Source organism: Danio rerio, chromosome 5 (assembly GCF_049306965.1).
Source record: "Danio rerio strain Tuebingen ecotype United States chromosome 5, GRCz12tu, whole genome shotgun sequence".
Taxonomy (NCBI): Eukaryota; Metazoa; Chordata; class Actinopteri; order Cypriniformes; family Danionidae; genus Danio; species Danio rerio.
The window spans coordinates 43,202,654-43,224,189 of record NC_133180.1 but is presented as its reverse complement, the minus strand read 5'-3'; the positions used below and the strand labels follow the sequence as shown (position 1 = coordinate 43,224,189).

General features: G+C 36.1%; 3 protein-coding genes and 3 long non-coding RNA genes across 14 annotated transcripts in view; 3 read left to right on the top strand and 3 right to left on the bottom strand.

The window, feature by feature from the left end:
• Positions 1–21,536, top strand: part of LOC103911105 (uncharacterized) — a 150,726-nt gene that overhangs the window by 118,218 nt on the left and 10,972 nt on the right. The window lies entirely within an intron of this gene.
• LOC141385585 (uncharacterized) lies at positions 170–3,510 on the top strand. The gene is made up of 4 exons (XR_012406287.1): positions 170–376; positions 516–590; positions 2,831–3,094; positions 3,236–3,510. It is a non-coding gene; the product is annotated as an uncharacterized lncRNA (long non-coding RNA).
• On the bottom strand, positions 2,027–8,650 carry LOC110439784 (serine/threonine-protein kinase pim-3). Of its 4 annotated transcripts, XM_073951340.1 has the most exons (9): positions 7,984–8,078; positions 6,401–6,445; positions 5,901–6,158; positions 5,701–5,783; positions 5,537–5,587; positions 5,092–5,464; positions 4,788–4,967; positions 4,620–4,715; positions 4,338–4,522 (listed from the first exon to the last, which is right to left on the bottom strand). In XM_073951340.1, exons 2-8 carry the CDS (start codon positions 6,414–6,416, stop codon positions 4,624–4,626), a joined length of 1,053 nt encoding a protein of 350 aa, XP_073807441.1. In that variant the 5' UTR covers positions 6,417–6,445; positions 7,984–8,078; the 3' UTR covers positions 4,338–4,522; positions 4,620–4,623. The 4 variants fall into 4 exon arrangements, with proteins under 4 accessions (XP_073807443.1, XP_073807442.1, XP_073807440.1 ...); XM_073951342.1 differs by lacking the exons at positions 4,338–4,522; positions 4,620–4,715 and adding an exon at positions 2,027–2,966 and having other exon boundaries at positions 7,984–8,650; XM_073951339.1 differs by lacking the exon at positions 7,984–8,078 and having other exon boundaries at positions 4,170–4,522; positions 6,401–6,684.
• On the bottom strand, positions 8,641–15,267 carry LOC137495503 (serine/threonine-protein kinase pim-3-like). 4 transcript variants are annotated; one of them, XM_073951335.1, is made up of 9 exons: positions 15,175–15,267; positions 13,592–13,636; positions 13,092–13,349; positions 12,892–12,974; positions 12,728–12,778; positions 12,283–12,655; positions 11,979–12,158; positions 11,811–11,906; positions 11,529–11,713 (listed from the first exon to the last, which is right to left on the bottom strand). In XM_073951335.1, exons 2-8 carry the CDS (start codon positions 13,605–13,607, stop codon positions 11,815–11,817), a joined length of 1,053 nt encoding a protein of 350 aa, XP_073807436.1. In that variant the 5' UTR covers positions 13,608–13,636; positions 15,175–15,267; the 3' UTR covers positions 11,529–11,713; positions 11,811–11,814. The 4 variants fall into 4 exon arrangements, with proteins under 4 accessions (XP_073807438.1, XP_073807437.1, XP_073807435.1 ...); XM_073951337.1 differs by lacking the exons at positions 11,529–11,713; positions 11,811–11,906 and adding an exon at positions 8,641–10,157 and having other exon boundaries at positions 15,175–15,231; XM_073951334.1 differs by lacking the exon at positions 15,175–15,267 and having other exon boundaries at positions 11,524–11,713; positions 13,592–13,875.
• Positions 14,061–18,278, top strand: LOC141385582 (uncharacterized). 2 transcript variants are annotated; one of them, XR_012406281.1, is made up of 4 exons: positions 14,061–14,448; positions 14,588–14,662; positions 17,214–17,477; positions 17,619–18,278. It is a non-coding gene; the product is annotated as an uncharacterized lncRNA (long non-coding RNA). The 2 variants fall into 2 exon arrangements; XR_012406282.1 differs by having other exon boundaries at positions 14,105–14,448; positions 14,558–14,662.
• Positions 16,410–21,067, bottom strand: LOC141385578 (serine/threonine-protein kinase pim-3-like). Of its 2 annotated transcripts, XM_073951332.1 has the most exons (8): positions 20,784–21,067; positions 20,284–20,541; positions 20,084–20,166; positions 19,920–19,970; positions 19,475–19,847; positions 19,171–19,350; positions 19,003–19,098; positions 18,716–18,905 (listed from the first exon to the last, which is right to left on the bottom strand). In XM_073951332.1, the coding sequence occupies exons 1-7, from the start codon at positions 20,797–20,799 to the stop codon at positions 19,007–19,009; spliced, it is 1,053 nt and encodes a 350-aa protein (XP_073807433.1). In that variant the 5' UTR covers positions 20,800–21,067; the 3' UTR covers positions 18,716–18,905; positions 19,003–19,006. The 2 variants fall into 2 exon arrangements, with proteins under 2 accessions (XP_073807434.1, XP_073807433.1); XM_073951333.1 differs by lacking the exons at positions 18,716–18,905; positions 19,003–19,098 and adding an exon at positions 16,410–17,349.

Here is a 21,536-nt window from a genome sequence, read left to right as displayed (position 1 = left end):
ATAATAATGAAGTTTAAATCAATTAATTTATAATTCACGAAACTGTAATAATAATGCTAAATGAGCAAGATTGGTTTGACAAGGTTTGACTTTGTAAAATGTACAGCTATTTAGGAATTAATTAAATTAAAATAATAAAATTAACTCATATATTTTCTATTAGTGGCCCAAGCAATGTAAGTGCATGCTGGTTAATTACACGTACAGTGCTAACTGCTCACGTAGATATTAGGAATATAAGTTTTAAAAAAAGTTTATTATTGTAAATAATAGAAAGTAAATTAAATCGTTCACAATTTCTATGTCTATGCCTATATTTTACAGTCTATGGTCTACGCACGATTTCAGATCACATGGCCGTTTGTATCATCATCTGGTAGGCTACATGGTTCAGTCATATTTATGTACTTTTCATTTGCTCTTGTTTTCAGATTTAATATTATTAAGTTTTATTAATGTTTTCGTTATTTTGGATGTATGTGAAGGCTTTTTAAGGGACTTTGTGTTCACTCAAGGGCTAGAAAGCACAAAAGTTCACCTGCCGAATGAGTTCCCGCGTCTGACCACAAGATGGCGTCCACAGCAGAAAGGTGCAAGTTTATAAATACATTATTTCTGTTTGTATGAATCTAAATAGCTGTTTTCATCACTAATATACAGCTTTCAATAAGCTAAATTACTGTCACAAGGTCTGTAATGACAATTAGCTTATACGTTTGCTAGAATTTTCCTAACCTATCTAGCCTTGTTCATTTATATTAAAACAAAAAAAGATTTTATTAAATTCAGAAAAACATCTCTCGTTTGTCATTACGTTTGATGATTTGATGTGATTTGAGCTTCTGAACTTCTGTTAAGGGTGCAAAGTCTGCATTGAAGCGGCCTGATTTTTTACACCAGTTTACAGTAGTAAAAATATATCAAAGTTAATTAAAGTAAACATATTAAAGGTAAACAGGTTTTTATTTTTTGAATGTAGTTAAAAATTATTTATAAAATGAATAATATGATTAATAATATGATTCATTTATTATATTGATATACATTTTTTATATTAAATTATCTCTGGGTCATAAAGGATTCTGCTTGCAGCCTACAGTACATCAGCTTTCAGGCTCAGTGCTGTGTTTCTTCTTCTTCTTCTTGGTCTTTACTGACGCTCCTGGTGCAGTGATGTTGCAGTTGCTGTGAAAAGCTAGGCGAGAACACAAACCACAAGTGCAACATGTACGAGTGCAACATTCAACATTTAAACCAAATTGTAATAATCATTCAACAAAATTTCCTTTCATAAAGCAAATCCATCTGTTTGTATTTCCTATTATCTTTTAATTTCTACATTAGACCTTCTTTAGTTGTTGAGAAATGACAGTATCCTGTTCACTGATCAGACACTTATAATGAATTTAATGTGAGAAGAGAGTTTAGTGTGGAGTAAATTCAGCACAATGGACAGCTCCCTGCAGTGCTGAACTGACTGAACCACATCTGCAGGAGGAAATGCTACAGAGATGTTTAATTACTGCTGAATAATTACTGAACAATATTGAATATTGAAAATCTAACCCATCAGTAGTGATTACTAATTAAACATTTATTTTATATATAAATTAAGAAAAAAGGCGATTACATAAAAATCCTGTTGGGCTTATTCGCTCTAAGACATGCTTTGATAATCATATTTCTTTTAAAGTAATACGGTTTTGTCAATGTTAATAAAAGGAAACACTGAGTTTGTATAATCATTTCTTTTTGTAATTGAACACTCACTTTACAGCTCTTCATCTCTCAGAAAACTCCCTCATTAAACCAATAGTTGCCCTCGCGCACATTAATCAATACACAAGACTAAAGAAAGCCTAATGGAAAATCTGTGCTTTGTGACAATGATCTAAGAGATCTTATCAGATCAGTGAAGTTTATTTTTCAGTTTGGCTGAAGTGAAAACAGTTTTTGATAAAAACAAACAAAAAATTAAGCACATTATTATAAGCCTTGTAAGATTTTTTTTTTTTTTTTTTTTTTTGGCTACAGAACCAAACACTGTTGTCCTATGATTTGCCTAAATTAAACTAACTTTAGTTAACCTAATTAACCCAGTTAAGCCTTTAAACTGCACTTTAGGCTGAATACTAGTGTCTTGTAAAATAACTATTAAAATATTGTGTCATGAGTTATTAGAGATTATTTATTTAACATATTATGTTTAAAAATGTGTTGCAAAAGATATTTTCTCAATTAAACCGTGCTGGGGAATTATTTAATCATTCATTACACTCAGAATAATTTATTTCAAGTGTTTATTTCAGTTCATTTTGAGGATTATGGATTACAGCTAATATTAGTGTCAATTATAGTTTATCTCTTCATAATATAGCTGTGCTTTAATGATAAGTTTACATGTTTACCTAAAGTTTTATTATTTTAATATTATTTGAATGAATTTTATCGATAATTAATGCAAAGTCCTGCAAATAATTAAGCAACACAATCCTGCAGCCATAGTCCGACTTCAAATACAGAAATAATGTATATTTAATAAAGTATATTAGTAAAATAAGTGTTTATAATTAGTTTTTAAAGTGTATCTTAGTTTCTAATAATACTTTAAATTAAATTAACAGCAAATTCATTATATTTTGTAAAACGATGATTTATAGTGTATTTAATATTAGAATCTTTAACTTCTGATTTTCCAACCACTTTTAGCAAATTCATCCGTGTTAAACTCATATTTTTCATTATTGTGTGTAATCAGTAAAGATAAAATAAAATGAATATAATAACTAAATATACATTCACTTTAATAATGGCCTGTTGTTCATTTTAGAGCAAGAGTCTCCTTGTGCTGAACGGTTTAACAGCACCTCCACATCACCTGCATCAGAGTGTGTTTTCTGCTGGAATCTGCTGTTCAGTGTGTGTTCGGTGTGTGTTCTCCTCTTCTCCATCTGCGTCTACTGCCTCTGTCAGAAGAAAACTACAGGTCATCAGCTATTCGTAAAAAATGTATATCTCAAATTATAAAATGTAAATTATTCTTATCTTTTGTTAAGTTTCTGTAGGTTCTGGGGCTGAGAACAGACATGTTGAGGTATGAGCACATTTTGAGAATAATTTTAATATATATTATTCGCAATAGTTTAGCAGCAACATAAATTACATCAATATAATGTAATATATTTATTTGTTTATTTATTTGTTTATTATTTTAATTAAATATATTCTGTTTCAGGCTGGTGATGAAGTGTGTTATGCTTCATTAGACATGCCTTCCACACAGCAACAAAGGCAGAGGAATGAAAGAGCTCAGAGTTCAGACTTCAGTATTTATTCTAATGTCAGAACCAGCAGAACGTAAAGTAGAGTAAACTAAAGTCATTGTTCTTTAGTAGAAATATGATTCAAAAGAGTGTTAATGACAATGCTCTGGCATCTGCATCCTATTTTCATTGATTCTAATATTGTAAGTTTTTAATGATTAAAAATGTAAATACATTTAAGAAAGGTTAAATGTTTTTTCAGAATATTTGACTTGCAGTCTCAGAAAGGACTCAGTGTTGTTTCTGGGTCTCTCAGTTTAATATAATTTAAGCCAATCACATGAGTGCACATGCAGTAGTACTCCCAGCTAAAACTGAAGTTCTTAAACTCTTTTCATGCCACAAAACAAACATCTCCCTGCTACAACAACAGAAATGTAGAATGCAAATGTACATCTAACAGAGCTCTGAACATTCCTAATATTAAAAAAAAAAAAAAAAAACTAGGTCTTAGATCATCAGATGTGTACACCATTTCAGAGGTTTTACTGCTACTGTGGGCAAATTAGCACAACAACTCCACCAAAACTTATATATTATAGATCTATAAGATCATTTAATGGAATAACAACCTAAACAATATTTCATCACACCTTTAGCCTCAGTCAGTAGAGCTGCAATCTTCATTTTAAAACCATTATGAAAACCTCCATTAAGAGGACTTAAATGGATAGTTCACCCCAAAATAACAATTCTGTATCATTAACTCCCTTTCACTTGCTCCAAACCTGTTTGAGTTTCTTTATTCTGTTCAATACAAAAGAAGATATTTTGAAGAAAGCTGAAAAGCTGTACCCATTGACTTGTTTGTTTTTGCTACTATGAAAGTCAACGGTTACAGGTTTTCAGCTTCTTCAAAACATTTTATTTTGTGCAAAACAGAAAACAAGAAACTCTTAAAGATTTGAAACCGCTTGAGTTTGAGTAAACAGTGAGTAAATCTGGATTTCTGTGTGAACTCTCCCTTTATTTGAGCTCTCTCCAGTCACTCTAGGAAGACACTACACCTGGATTATTTGTCTAAATAATACGTTTATTATTAAAATCCCTATTAACATTAAAGTCATCTGAAGCGGTGGCTTAGTGCAGGTAAAGGGGCCCCGGCCCTGGGTGAGTCGGCCATTAGTTAATGCCCACTCCTCATTCTGCAGGTGATCAGGAAGCAGTTCTCTGCACTTCCTGTGTGACTCCTGCTCACCCTACACAAATCATTAAGATCATTAATCCAGACTGACCCTAACAACACAATCAAAGCCATGAGTGCGTCACTCAGATAAGTGTCAAGTCACTGGCCACCTGTTCACTGTAACCAGGGATGGCGCTCAATATCGTCCAAACTGGGCCGATCAGCCGCCGCTGGACTGAGACACCAGCCAATCAGCTGACGGCACTCTGATACACACAACACCGTGTTCAGAAACACAGAGCAACACACTTCTGCTGATCTCTCAGTGAGTCTCTTACCTGTTGACAGAGTTATGGGGAAGGTCAGTTTGCTCCTGGACGTGACCCTCAGTGAGCCTCCGAAGGGGAAACGGTTGCACAGGATGTTGAAGAGGGTCACTCCTACTGACCACACCGTAGCTGGACCCGCATGGTAGCGCTGTCTGCAGAACCACTCAGGTGGAGCGTATTGAATCGTTCCTGAGAGACACAAGGAGACACAAACACCCGTTCAAAACACTCCAGCACGCACAAATTCCCTTTGGTGGATCATCAAAAGCTCACAAACATCCACAGAGTGTTTCCTTCTGCAACACAAACCCACCTGCGAAGTATTTGTAGGCCGAGCGCTTGAGCAGATCTCCACAGCCGAAGTCCAGCAGCTTGATGTCCTGGGACTCTGTGGAGATCAGCAGGTTCTCTGGCTTGACGTCCCGGTGCAGGACTCCGCGGCTCTCGCAGTGTTTCAGAGCCGCGATCAGCTGCACCAGCACTTTCTTGGCCAGACCCTCATCCAGACAGTCGTTCTCCTCACAGAAGCTCTGGAGGTCTTGGCAGGGATCCGGACGCTCCAGGATCAGGATGTAGCGTCTGGGACGGTCAAACCAGTCTAGCAGCTGCAGGACGTTGGGGCAGGCAGGAGCTGAATTGACGCGGGTCATCAGTGCCACCTCCAGCGGCAGCCGACCCTGACCTTCCTGCAGGACAAACGATTGGATTCAGAACCCAATGAAACATCAAACACAACAACAGGTTCACACTGAACTCACAACTCTCAGTCTCCTCTGTGTCCGCTCTTTAGACACATACTTGATGGCGACCTGTAGACAGATAAAGCATAATAAATCACACCTGCCTGATCCTCACACATCACATTTACTGAGATCAGGATTTCTAAAGGCTGTTTGAATGAAGAGCGGAGAAAACGACTTACTGGCAGTCCATCAGACCTGCGCATCCCAGCAAACACAGAGCCAAATCCACCGTCTCCCAGCAGTGGGCCCTTTGCATACGCGTCTGCAACACAGAGGAGCAGTAGAAATGTGTGTTCAAAGAAAACATGCAGCAGTAGAGAAAACTGTAAAAGAGCATTACTGAAACATCATCATCACTTCTTCAAAAAGCCATTCTGACCTCTGCGAGAGCGTTTGAGAGCTCTTCTAGATGAGGTGGACGGACGTTCATCTTCTGGTGTTTGCTGGCTGCCGCTCTGCCGCTTCCTCTTCCTGTTACCCTGATCTGTGGACACAGATTTGGCCAACAGGGAAGGCAGAGGTGCGAGAAATCCATCAAGCTCTTGGCTCACGGTCTGGGTTTCACCATCACCATCATGTGTCCTGACGTCCTGAACAGCTGCCTGGATGAAAGCAGAACTCCTGGATCTGGAGCGGCCTGAGACAACGACAACAACAACAACAACATATCACGTTTATTATAAGATTATAAGAATTAATCAACAATTAACTTTAGTAGCTGCATCTACAGAGAATAAAAGACATCTGATCACTTATATCGGGGAACAGTTGTGTTGAAATGGGTTCATTTGTACCAGTTTATTTACATCACATTTCCCCAAACATTACACAACATCATGTCATGATTGATCATAAACAAATAAAAACTAAAACACTCACTGCGGTTTTCACCCATCTGACAAACTCCTCCAAACTCCAGCAAACCTGAAAACAAGAACAAAGATCAAATATCAATAAAAATGTCAATAAAAACAAGATCAAAATCAAAATAAACACAACAAAAGAGCAACAAAACGTGTCAAAAGGAATAATTTCAGCTCTGAGCGTCGATCTCCTTGTAAAATAAAAGTCTTCTGTCAGAATTTCTCTGGTCTCCTTGAAGAATCGCAGTATCAGCACAGTAATCCTCAGCAAATGTCTCAGAAATTCGCCTCTCCTCAATCAACAGATAGCGGCGAGTCTAGGTGTTTATATATGGAGTCAAATCATAACACGCGTTGCTATAGCAACCACAATTTGAATCGCCAATCTGAATCACGTGAGTAAACGATTCATCTCATCTCAACATATAAATAATTAATAATTAATAATAATAAATAACATAGTTATTATAATAATAATAGTAATAATAATAATAATAATAATAATGAAGTTTAAATCAATTAATTTATAATTCACGAAACTGTAATAATAATGCTAAATGAGCAAGATTGGTTTGACAAGGTTTGACTTTGTAAAATGTACAGCTATTTAGGAATTAATTAAATTAAAATAATAAAATTAACTCATATATTTTCTATTAGTGGCCCAAGCAATGTAAGTGCATGCTGGTTAATTACACGTACAGTGCTAACTGCTCACGTAGATATTAGGAATATAAGTTTTAAAAAAAGTTTATTATTGTAAATAATAGAAAGTAAATTAAATCGTTCACAATTTCTATGTCTATGCCTATATTTTACAGTCTATGGTCTACGCACGATTTCAGATCACATGGCCGTTTGTATCATCATCTGGTAGGCTACATGGTTCAGTCATATTTATGTACTTTTCATTTGCTCTTGTTTTCAGATTTAATATTATTAAGTTTTATTAATGTTTTCGTTATTTTGGATGTATGTGAAGGCTTTTTAAGGGACTTTGTGTTCACTCAACGGCTAGAAAGCACAAAAGTTCACCTGCCGAATGAGTTCCCGCGTCTGACCACAAGATGGCGTCCACAGCAGAAAGGTGCAAGTTTATAAATACAATATTTCTGTTTGTATGAATCTAAATAGCTGTTTTCATCACTAATATACAGCTTTCAATAAGCTAAATTACTATCACAAGGTCTGTAATGACAATTAGCTTGTACATTTGCTAGAATTTTCCTAACCGATCTAGCCTTGTTCATTTATATTAAAACAAAAAAAGATTGTATTAAATTCAGAAAAACATCTCTCGTTTGTCATTACGTTTGATGATTTGATGTGATTTGAGCTTCTGAACTTCTGTTAAGGGTGCAAAGTCTGCATTGAAGCGGCCTGATTTTTTACACCAGTTTACAGTAGTAAAAATATATCAAAGTTAATTAAAGTAAACATATTAAAGGTAAACAGGTTTTTATTTTTTGAATGTAGTTAAAAATTATTTATAAAATGAATAATATGATTAATAATATGATTCATTTATTATATTGATATACATTTTTTATATTAAATTATCTCTGGGTCATAAAGGATTCTGCTTGCAGCCTACAGTACATCAGCTTTCAGGCTCAGTGCTGTGTTTCTTCTTCTTCTTCTTGGTCTTTACTGACGCTCCTGGTGCAGTGATGTTGCAGTTGCTGTGAAAAGCTAGGCGAGAACACAAACCACAAGTGTTTTTATTCAGGCATGCAACAGACTGAATGTCCTAAAACTGTTTGTGGTCAAGCTGGTGATCTTGCATGCTCAATACACACATCAATGCATGAGATAAACTGTGGTTAGACAAAAACAGAAATAAGAAGAGTAAGAAAATATTTAGTGCACGCTGCAGCTGTAAATGTTGCTTTTATTATTTTCATGACTTGGAATTGATGAGAAACTGAAGATGCAAAAGTCTAATTTATTAAAATACGTGCCATGAATCAGAGACAGTGTAAACAGCACACAACTGAGGTTTGATTTATTTAAAGAAGAGCAGAGCAATGCAACATGTACGAGTGCAACATTCAACATTTAAACCAAATTGTAACAATCATTCAACAAAATTTCCTTTCATAAAGCAAATCCATCTGTTTGTATTTCCTATTATCTTTTAATTTCTACATTAGACCTTCTTTAGTTGTTGAGAAATGACAGTATCCTGTTCACTGATCAGACACTTATAATGAATTTAATGTGAGAAGAGAGTTTAGTGTGGAGTAAATTCAGCACAATGGACAGCTCCCTGCAGTGCTGAACTGACTGAACCACATCTGCAGGAGGAAATGCTACAGAGATGTTCAATTACTGCTGAATAATTACTGAACAATATTGAATATTGAAAATCTAACCCATCAGTAGTGATTACTAATTAAACATTTATTTTATATATAAATTAAGAAAAAAGGCGATTACATAAAAATCCTGTTGGGCTTATTCGCTCTAAGACATGCTTTGATAATCATATTTCTTTTAAAGTAATACGGTTTTGTCAATGTTAATAAAAGGAAACACTGAGTTTGTATAATCATTTCTTTTTGTAATTGAACACTCACTTTACAGCTCTTCATCTCTCAGAAAACTCCCTCATTAAACCAATAGTTGCCCTCGCGCACATTAATCAATACACAAGACTAAAGAAAGCCTAATGGAAAATCTGTGCTTTGTGACAATGATCTAAGAGATCTTATCAGATCAGTGAAGTTTATTTTTCAGTTTGGCTGAAGTGAAAACAGTTTTTGATAAAAACAAACAAAAAATTAAGCACATTATTATAAGCCTTGTAAGATTTTTTTTTTTTTTTTTTTTTGGCTACAGAACCAAACACTGTTGTCCTATGATTTGCCTAAATTAAACTAACTTTAGTTAACCTAATTAACCCAGTTAAGCCTTTAAACTGCACTTTAGGCTGAATACTAGTGTCTTGTAAAATAACTATTAAAATATTGTGTCATGAGTTATTAGAGATTATTTATTTAACATATTATGTTTAAAAATGTGTTGCAAAAGATATTTTCTCAATTAAACCGTGCTGGGGAATTATTTAATCATTCATTACACTCAGAATAATTTATTTCAAGTGTTTATTTCAGTTCATTTTGATGATTATGGATTACAGCTAATATTAGTGTCAATTATAGTTTATCTCTTCATAATATAGCTGTGCTTTAATGATAAGTTTACATGTTTACCTAAAGTTTTATTATTTTAATATTATTTGAATGAATTTTATCGATAATTAATGCAAAGTCCTGCAAATAATTAAGCAACACAATCCTGCAGCCATAGTCCGACTTCAAATACAGAAATAATGTATATTTAATAAAGTATATTAGTAAAATAAGTGTTTATAATTAGTTTTTAAAGTGTATCTTAGTTTCTAATAATACTTTAAATTAAATTAACAGCAAATTCATTATATTTTGTAAAACGATGATTTATAGTGTATTTAATATTAGAATCTTTAACTTCTGATTTTCCAACCACTTTTAGCAAATTCATCCGTGTTAAACTCATATTTTTCATTATTGTGTGTAATCAGTAAAGATAAAATAAAATGAATATAATAACTAAATATACATTCACTTTAATAATGGCCTGTTGTTCATTTTAGAGCAAGAGTCTCCTTGTGCTGAACGGTTTAACAGCACCTCCACATCACCTGCATCAGAGTGTGTTTTCTGCTGGAATCTGCTGTTCAGTGTGTGTTCGGTGTGTGTTCTCCTCTTCTCCATCTGCGTCTACTGCCTCTGTCAGAAGAAAACTACAGGTCATCAGCTATTCGTAAAAAATGTATATCTCAAATTATAAAATGTAAATTATTCTTATCTTTTGTTAAGTTTCTGTAGGTTCTGGGGCTGAGAACAGACATGTTGAGGTATGAGCACATTTTGAGAATAATTTTAATATATATTATTCGCAATAGTTTAGCAGCAACATAAATTACATCAATATAATGTAATATATTTATTTGTTTATTTATTTGTTTATTATTTTAATTAAATATATTCTGTTTCAGGCTGGTGATGAAGTGTGTTATGCTTCATTAGACATGCCTTCCACACAGCAACAAAGGCAGAGGAATGAAAGAGCTCAGAGTTCAGACTTCAGTATTTATTCTAATGTCAGAACCAGCAGAACGTAAAGTAGAGTAAACTAAAGTCATTGTTCTTTAGTAGAAATATGATTCAAAAGAGTGTTAATGACAATGCTCTGGCATCTGCATCCTATTTTCATTGATTCTAATATTGTAAGTTTTTAATGATTAAAAATGTAAATACATTTAAGAAAGGTTAAATGTTTTTTCAGAATATTTGACTTGCAGTCTCAGAAAGGACTCAGTGTTGTTTCTGGGTCTCTCAGTTTAATATAATTTAAGCCAATCACATGAGTGCACATGCAGTAGTACTCCCAGCTAAAACTGAAGTTCTTAAACTCTTTTCATGCCACAAAACAAACATCTCCCTGCTACAACAACAGAAATGTAGAATGCAAATGTACATCTAACAGAGCTCTGAACATTCCTAATATTAAAAAAAAAAAAAAAAAACTAGGTCTTAGATCATCAGATGTGTACACCATTTCAGAGGTTTTACTGCTACTGTGGGCAAATTAGCACAACAACTCCACCAAAACTTATATATTATAGATCTATAAGATCATTTAATGGAATAACAACCTAAACAATATTTCATCACACCTTTAGCCTCAGTCAGTAGAGCTGCAATCTTCATTTTAAAACCATTATGAAAACCTCCATTAAGAGGACTTAAATGGATAGTTCACCCCAAAATAACAATTCTGTATCATTAACTCCCTTTCACTTGCTCCAAACCTGTTTGAGTTTCTTTATTCTGTTCAATACAAAAGAAGATATTTTGAAGAAAGCTGAAAAGCTGTACCCATTGACTTGTTTGTTTTTGCTACTATGAAAGTCAACGGTTACAGGTTTTCAGCTTCTTCAAAACATTTTATTTTGTGCAAAACAGAAAACAAGAAACTCTTAAAGATTTGAAACCGCTTGAGTTTGAGTAAACAGTGAGTAAATCTGGATTTCTGTGTGAACTCTCCCTTTATTTGAGCTCTCTCCAGTCACTCTAGGAAGACACTACACCTGGATTATTTGTCTAAATAATACGTTTATTATTAAAATCCCTATTAACATTAAAGTCATCTGAAGCGGTGGCTTAGTGCAGGTAAAGGGGCCCCGGCCCTGGGTGAGTCGGCCATTAGTTAATGCCCACTCCTCATTCTGCAGGTGATCAGGAAGCAGTTCTCTGCACTTCCTGTGTGACTCCTGCTCACCCTACACAAATCATTAAGATCATTAATCCAGACTGACCCTAACAACACAATCAAAGCCATGAGTGCGTCACTCAGATAAGTGTCAAGTCACTGGCCACCTGTTCACTGTAACCAGGGATGGCGCTCAATATCGTCCAAACTGGGCCGATCAGCCGCCGCTGGACTGAGACACCAGCCAATCAGCTGACGGCACTCTGATACACACAACACCGTGTTCAGAAACACAGAGCAACACACTTCTGCTGATCTCTCAGTGAGTCTCTTACCTGTTGACAGAGTTATGGGGAAGGTCAGTTTGCTCCTGGACGTGACCCTCAGTGAGCCTCCGAAGGGGAAACGGTTGCACAGGATGTTGAAGAGGGTCACTCCTACTGACCACACCGTAGCTGGACCCGCATGGTAGCGCTGTCTGCAGAACCACTCAGGTGGAGCGTATTGAATCGTTCCTGAGAGACACAAGGAGACACAAACACCCGTTCAAAACACTCCAGCACACACAAATTCCCTTTGGTGGATCATCAAAAGCTCACAAACATCCACAGAGTGTTTCCTTCTGCAACACAAACCCACCTGCGAAGTATTTGTAGGCCGAGCGCTTGAGCAGATCTCCACAGCCGAAGTCCAGCAGCTTGATGTCCTGGGACTCTGTGGAGATCAGCAGGTTCTCTGGCTTGACGTCCCGGTGCAGGACTCCGCGGCTCTCGCAGTGTTTCAGAGCCGCGATCAGCTGCACCAGCACTTTCTTGGCCAGACCCTCATCCAGACAGTCGTTCTCCTCACAGAAGCTCTGGAGGTCTTGGCAGGGATCCGGACGCTCCAGGATCAGGATGTAGCGTCTGGGACGGTCAAACCAGTCTAGCAGCTGCAGGACGTTGGGGCAGGCAGGAGCTGAATTGACGCGGGTCATCAGTGCCACCTCCAGCGGCAGCCGACCCTGACCTTCCTGCAGGACAAACGATTGGATTCAGAACCCAATGAAACATCAAACACAACAACAGGTTCACACTGAACTCACAACTCTCAGTCTCCTCTGTGTCCGCTCTTTAGACACATACTTGATGGCGACCTGTAGACAGATAAAGCATAATAAATCACACCTGCCTGATCCTCACACATCACATTTACTGAGATCAGGATTTCTAAAGGCTGTTTGAATGAAGAGCGGAGAAAACGACTTACTGGCAGTCCATCAGACCTGCGCATCCCAGCAAACACAGAGCCAAATCCACCGTCTCCCAGCAGTGGGCCCTTTGCATACGCGTCTGCAACACAGAGGAGCAGTAGAAATGTGTGTTCAAAGAAAACATGCAGCAGTAGAGAAAACTGTAAAAGAGCATTACTGAAACATCATCATCACTTCTTCAAAAAGCCATTCTGACCTCTGCGAGAGCGTTTGAGAGCTCTTCTAGATGAGGTGGACGGACGTTCATCTTCTGGTGTTTGCTGGCTGCCGCTCTGCCGCTTCCTCTTCCTGTTACCCTGATCTGTGGACACAGATTTGGCCAACAGGGAAGGCAGAGGTGCGAGAAATCCATCAAGCTCTTGGCTCACGGTCTGGGTTTCACCATCACCATCATGTGTCCTGACGTCCTGAACAGCTGCCTGGATGAAAGCAGAACTCCTGGATCTGGAGCGGCCTGAGACAACGACAACAACAACAACAACATATCACGTTTATTATAAGATTATAAGAATTAATCAACAATTAACTTTAGTAGCTGCATCTACAGAGAATAAAAGACATCTGATCACTTATATCGGGGAACAGTTGTGTTGAAATGGGTTCATTTGTACCAGTTTATTTACATCACATTTCCCCAAACATTACACAACATCATGTCATGATTGATCATAAACAAATAAAAACTAAAACACTCACTGCGGTTTTCACCCATCTGACAAACTCCTCCAAACTCCAGCAAACCTGAAAACAAGAACAAAGATCAAATATCAATAAAAATGTCAATAAAAACAAGATCAAAATCAAAATAAACACAACAAAAGAGCAACAAAACGTGTCAAAAGGAATAATTTCAGCTCTGAGCGTCGATCTCCTTGTAAAATAAAAGTCTTCTGTCAGAAATTCTCTGGTCTCCTTGAAGAATCGCAGTATCAGCACAGTAATCCTCAGCAAATGTCTCAGAAATTCGCCTCTCCTCAATCAACAGATAGCGGCGAGTCTAGGTGTTTATATATGGAGTCAAATCATAACACGCGTTGCTATAGCAACCACAATTTGAATCGCCAATCTGAATCACGTGAGTAAACGATTCATCTCATCTCAACATATAAATAATAAATAATTAATAATAATAAATAACATAGTTATTATAATAATAATAGTAATAATAATAATAATAATAATAATGAAGTTTAAATCAATTAATTTATAATTCACGAAACTGTAATAATAATGCTAAATGAGCAAGATTGGTTTGACAAGGTTTGACTTTGTAAAATGTACAGCTATTTAGGAATTAATTAAATTAAAATAATAAAATTAACTCATATATTTTCTATTAGTGGCCCAAGCAATGTAAGTGCATGCTGGTTAATTACACGTACAGTGCTAACTGCTCACGTAGATATTAGGAATATAAGTTTTAAAAAAAGTTTATTATTGTAAATAATAGAAAGTAAATTAAATCGTTCACAATTTCTATGTCTATGCCTATATTTTACAGTCTATGGTCTACGCACGATTTCAGATCACATGGCCGTTTGTATCATCATCTGGTAGGCTACATGGTTCAGTCATATTTATGTACTTTTCATTTGCTCTTGTTTTCAGATTTAATATTATTAAGTTTTATTAATGTTTTCGTTATTTTGGATGTATGTGAAGGCTTTTTAAGGGACTTTGTGTTCACTCAAGGGCTAGAAAGCACAAAAGTTCACCTGCCGAATGAGTTCCCGCGTCTGACCACAAGATGGCGTCCACAGCAGAAAGGTGCAAGTTTATAAATACATTATTTCTGTTTGTATGAATCTAAATAGCTGTTTTCATCACTAATATACAGCTTTCAATAAGCTAAATTACTGTCACAAGGTCTGTAATGACAATTAGCTTATACGTTTGCTAGAATTTTCCTAACCTATCTAGCCTTGTTCATTTATATTAAAACAAAAAAAGATTTTATTAAATTCAGAAAAACATCTCTCGTTTGTCATTACGTTTGATGATTTGATGTGATTTGAGCTTCTGAACTTCTGTTAAGGGTGCAAAGTCTGCATTGAAGCGGCCTGATTTTTTACACCAGTTTACAGTAGTAAAAATATATCAAAGTTAATTAAAGTAAACATATTAAAGGTAAACAGGTTTTTATTTTTTGAATGTAGTTAAAAATTATTTATAAAATGAATAATATGATTAATAATATGATTCATTTATTATATTGATATACATTTTTTATATTAAATTATCTCTGGGTCATAAAGGATTCTGCTTGCAGCCTACAGTACATCAGCTTTCAGGCTCAGTGCTGTGTTTCTTCTTCTTCTTCTTGGTCTTTACTGACGCTCCTGGTGCAGTGATGTTGCAGTTGCTGTGAAAAGCTAGGCGAGAACACAAACCACAAGTGTTTTTATTCAGGCATGCAACAGACTGAATGTCCTAAAACTGTTTGTGGTCAAGCTGGTGATCTTGCATGCTCAATACACACATCAATGCATGAGATAAACTGTGGTTAGACAAAAACAGAAATAAGAAAAGTAAGAAAATATTTAGTGCACGCTGCAGCTGTAAATGTTGCTTTTATTATTTCCATGACTTGGAATTGATGAGAAACTGAAGATGCAAAAGTCTGATTTATTAAAATACGTGCCATGAATCAGAGACAGTGTAAACAGCACACAACTGAGGTTTGATTTATTTAAAGAAGAGCAGAGCAATGCAACATGTACGAGTGCAACATTCAACATTTAAACCAAATTGTAATAATCATTCAACAAAATTTCCTTTCATAAAGCAAATCCATCTGTTTGTATTTCCTATTATCTTTTAATTTCTACATTAGACCTTCTTTAGTTGTTGAGAAATGACAGTATCCTGTTCACTGATCAGACACTTATAATGAATTTAATGTGAGAAGAGAGTTTAGTGTGGAGTAAATTCAGCACAATGGACAGCTCCCTGCAGTGCTGAACTGACTGAACCACGTCTGCAGGAGGAAATGCTACAGAGATGTTTAATTACTGCTGAATAATTACTGAACAATATTGAATATTGAAAATCTAACCCATCAGTAGTGATTACTAATTAAACATTTATTTTATATATAAATTAAGAAAAAAGGCGATTACATAAAAATCCTGTTGGGCTTATTCGCTCTAAGACATGCTTTGATAATCATATTTCTTTTAAAGTAATACGGTTTTGTCAATGTTAATAAAAGGAAACACTGAGTTTGTATAATCATTTCTTTTTGTAATTGAACACTCACTTTACAGCTCTTCATCTCTCAGAAAACTCCCTCATTAAACCAATAGTTGCCCTCGCGCACATTAATCAATACACAAGACTAAAGAAAGCCTAATGGAAAATCTGTGCTTTGTGACAATGATCTAAGAGATCTTATCAGATCAGTGAAGTTTATTTTTCAGTTTGGCTGAAGTGAAAACAGTTTTTGATAAAAACAAACAAAAAATTAAGCACATTATTATAAGCCTTGTAAGATTTTTTTTTTTTTTTTTTTTTTGGCTACAGAACCAAACACTGTTGTCCTATGATTTGCCTAAATTAAACTAACTTTAGTTAACCTAATTAACCCAGTTAAGCCTTTAAACTGCACTTTAGGCTGAATACTAGTGTCTTGTAAAATAACTATTAAAATATTGTGTCATGAGTTATTAGAGATTATTTATTTAACATATTATGTTTAAAAATGTGTTGCAAAAGATATTTTCTCAATTAAACCGTGCTGGGGAATTATTTAATCATTCATTACACTCAGAATAATTTATTTCAAGTGTTTATTTCAGTTCATTTTGATGATTATGGATTACAGCTAATATTAGTGTCAATTATAGTTTATCTCTTCATAATATAGCTGTGCTTTAATGATAAGTTTACATGTTTACCTAAAGTTTTATTATTTTAATATTATTTGAATGAATTTTATCGATAATTAATGCAAAGTCCTGCAAATAATTAAGCAACACAATCCTGCAGCCATAGTCCGACTTCAAATACAGAAATAATGTATATTTAATAAAGTATATTAGTAAAATAAGTGTTTATAATTAGTTTTTAAAGTGTATCTTAGTTTCTAATAATACTTTAAATTAAATTAACAGCAAATTCATTATATTTTGTAAAACGATGATTTATAGTGTATTTAATATTAGAATCTTTAACTTCTGATTTTCCAACCACTTTTAGCAAATTCATCCGTGTTAAACTCATATTTTTCATTATTGTGTGTAATCAGTAAAGATAAAATAAAATGAATATAATAACTAAATATACATTCACTTTAATAATGGCCTGTTGTTCATTTTAGAGCAAGAGTCTCCTTGTGCTGAACGGTTTAACAGCACCTCCACATCACCTGCATCAGAGTGTGTTTTCTGCTGGAATCTGCTGTTCAGTGTGTGTTCGGTGTGTGTTCTCCTCTTCTCCATCTGCGTCTACTGCCTCTGTCAGAAGAAAACTACAGGTCATCAGCTATTCGTAAAAAATGTATATCTCAAATTATAAAATGTAAATTATTCTTATCTTTTGTTAAGTTTCTGTAGGTTCTGGGGCTGAGAACAGACATGTTGAGGTATGAGCACATTTTGAGAATAATTTTAATATATATTATTCGCAATAGTTTAGCAGCAACATAAATTACATCAATATAATGTAATATATTTATTTGTTTATTTATTTGTTTATTATTTTAATTAAATATATTCTGTTTCAGGCTGGTGATGAAGTGTGTTATGCTTCATTAGACATGCCTTCCACACAGCAACAAAGGCAGAGGAATGAAAGAGCTCAGAGTTCAGACTTCAGTATTTATTCTAATGTCAGAACCAGCAGAATGTAAAGTAGAGTAAACTAAAGTCATTGTTCTTTAGTAGAAATATGATTCAAAAGAGTGTTAATGACAATGCTCTGGCATCTGCATCCTATTTTCATTGATTCTAATATTGTAAGTTTTTAATGATTAAAAATGTAAATACATTTAAGAAAGGTTAAATGTTTTTTCAGAATATTTGACTTGCAGTCTCAGAAAGGACTCAGTGTTGTTTCTGGGTCTCTCAGTTTAATATAATTTAAGCCAATCACATGAGTGCACATGCAGTAGTACTCCCAGCTAAAACTGAAGTTCTTAAACTCTTTTCATGCCACAAAACAAACATCTCCCTGCTACAACAACAGAAATGTAGAATGCAAATGTACATCTAACAGAGCTCTGAACATTCCTAATATTAAAAAAAAAAAAAAAAAACTAGGTCTTAGATCATCAGATGTGTACACCATTTCAGAGGTTTTACTGCTACTGTGGGCAAATTAGCACAACAACTCCACCAAAACTTATATATTATAGATCTATAAGATCATTTAATGGAATAACAACCTAAACAATATTTCATCACACCTTTAGCCTCAGTCAGTAGAGCTGCAATCTTCATTTTAAAACCATTATGAAAACCTCCATTAAGAGGACTTAAATGGATAGTTCACCCCAAAATAACAATTCTGTATCATTAACTCCCTTTCACTTGCTCCAAACCTGTTTGAGTTTCTTTATTCTGTTCAATACAAAAGAAGATATTTTGAAGAAAGCTGAAAAGCTGTACCCATTGACTTGTTTGTTTTTGCTACTATGAAAGTCAACGGTTACAGGTTTTCAGCTTCTTCAAAACATTTTATTTTGTGCAAAACAGAAAACAAGAAACTCTTAAAGATTTGAAACCGCTTGAGTTTGAGTAAACAGTGAGTAAATCTGGATTTCTGTGTGAACTCTCCCTTTATTTGAGCTCTCTCCAGTCACTCTAGGAAGACACTACACCTGGATTATTTGTCTAAATAATACGTTTATTATTAAAATCCCTATTAACATTAAAGTCATCTGAAGCGGTGGCTTAGTGCAGGTAAAGGGGCCCCGGCCCTGGGTGAGTCGGCCATTAGTTAATGCCCACTCCTCATTCTGCAGGTGATCAGGAAGCAGTTCTCTGCACTTCCTGTGTGACTCCTGCTCACCCTACACAAATCATTAAGATCATTAATCCAGACTGACCCTAACAACACAATCAAAGCCATGAGTGCGTCACTCAGATAAGTGTCAAGTCACTGGCCACCTGTTCACTGTAACCAGGGATGGCGCTCAATATCGTCCAAACTGGGCCGATCAGCCGCCGCTGGACTGAGACACCAGCCAATCAGCTGACGGCACTCTGATACACACAACACCGTGTTCAGAAACACAGAGCAACACACTTCTGCTGATCTCTCAGTGAGTCTCTTACCTGTTGACAGAGTTATGGGGAAGGTCAGTTTGCTCCTGGACGTGACCCTCAGTGAGCCTCCGAAGGGGAAACGGTTGCACAGGATGTTGAAGAGGGTCACTCCTACTGACCACACCGTAGCTGGACCCGCATGGTAGCGCTGTCTGCAGAACCACTCAGGTGGAGCGTATTGAATCGTTCCTGAGAGACACAAGGAGACACAAACACCCGTTCAAAACACTCCAGCACACACAAATTCCCTTTGGTGGATCATCAAAAGCTCACAAACATCCACAGAGTGTTTCCTTCTGCAACACAAACCCACCTGCGAAGTATTTGTAGGCCGAGCGCTTGAGCAGATCTCCACAGCCGAAGTCCAGCAGCTTGATGTCCTGGGACTCTGTGGAGATCAGCAGGTTCTCTGGCTTGACGTCCCGGTGCAGGACTCCGCGGCTCTCGCAGTGTTTCAGAGCCGCGATCAGCTGCACCAGCACTTTCTTGGCCAGACCCTCATCCAGACAGTCGTTCTCCTCACAGAAGCTCTGGAGGTCTTGGCAGGGATCCGGACGCTCCAGGATCAGGATGTAGCGTCTGGGACGGTCAAACCAGTCTAGCAGCTGCAGGACGTTGGGGCAGGCAGGAGCTGAATTGACGCGGGTCATCAGTGCCACCTCCAGCGGCAGCCGACCCTGACCTTCCTGCAGGACAAACGATTGGATTCAGAACCCAATGAAACATCAAACACAACAACAGGTTCACACTGAACTCACAACTCTCAGTCTCCTCTGTGTCCGCTCTTTAGACACATACTTGATGGCGACCTGTAGACAGATAAAGCATAATAAATCACACCTGCCTGATCCTCACACATCACATTTACTGAGATCAGGATTTCTAAAGGCTGTTTGAATGAAGAGCGGAGAAAACGACTTACTGGCAGTCCATCAGACCTGCGCATCCCAGCAAACACAGAGCCAAATCCACCGTCTCCCAGCAGTGGGCCCTTTGCATACGCGTCTGCAACACAGAGGAGCAGTAGAAATGTGTGTTCAAAGAAAACATGCAGCAGTAGAGAAAACTGTAAAAGAGCATTACTGAAACATCATCATCACTTCTTCAAAAAGCCATTCTGACCTCTGCGAGAGCGTTTGAGAGCTCTTCTAGATGAGGTGGACGGACGTTCATCTTCTGGTGTTTGCTGGCTGCCGCTCTGCCGCTTCCTCTTCCTGTTACCCTGATCTGTGGACACAGATTTGGCCAACAGGGAAGGCAGAGGTGCGAGAAATCCATCAAGCTCTTGGCTCACGGTCTGGGTTTCACCATCACCATCATGTGTCCTGACGTCCTGAACAGCTGCCTGGATGAAAGCAGAACTCCTGGATCTGGAGCGGCCTGAGACAACGACAACAACAACAACAACATATCACGTTTATTATAAGATTATAAGAATTAATCAACAATTAACTTTAGTAGCTGCATCTACAGAGAATAAAAGACATCTGATCACTTATATCGGGGAACAGTTGTGTTGAAATGGGTTCATTTGTACCAGTTTATTTACATCACATTTCCCCAAACATTACACAACATCATGTCATGATTGATCATAAACAAATAAAAACTAAAACACTCACTGCGGTTTTCACCCATCTGACAAACTCCTCCAAACTCCAGCAAACCTGAAAACAAGAACAAAGATCAAATATCAATAAAAATGTCAATAAAAACAAGATCAAAATCAAAATAAACACAACAAAAGAGCAACAAAACGTGTCAAAAGGAATAATTTCAGCTCTGAGCGTCGATCTCCTTGTAAAATAAAAGTCTTCTGTCAGAAATTCTCTGGTCTCCTTGAAGAATCGCAGTATCAGCACAGTAATCCTCAGCAAATGTCTCAGAAATTCGCCTCTCCTCAATCAACAGATAGCGGCGAGTCTAGGTGTTTATATATGGAGTCAAATCATAACACGCGTTGCTATAGCAACCACAATTTGAATCGCCAATCTGAATCACGTGAGTAAACGATTCATCTCATCTCAACATATAAATAATAAATAATTAATAATAATAAATAACATAGTTATTATAATAATAATAGTAATAATAATAATAATAATAATAATGAAGTTTAAATCAATTAATTTATAATTCACGAAACTGTAATAATAATGCTAAATGAGCAAGATTGGTTTGACAAGGTTTGACTTTGTAAAATGTACAGCTATTTAGGAATTAATTAAATTAAAATAATAAAATTAACTCATATATTTTCTATTAGTGGCCCAAGCAATGTAAGTGCATGCTGGTTAATTACACGTACAGTGCTAACTGCTCACGTAGATATTAGGAATATAAGTTTTAAAAAAAGTTTATTATTGTAAATAATA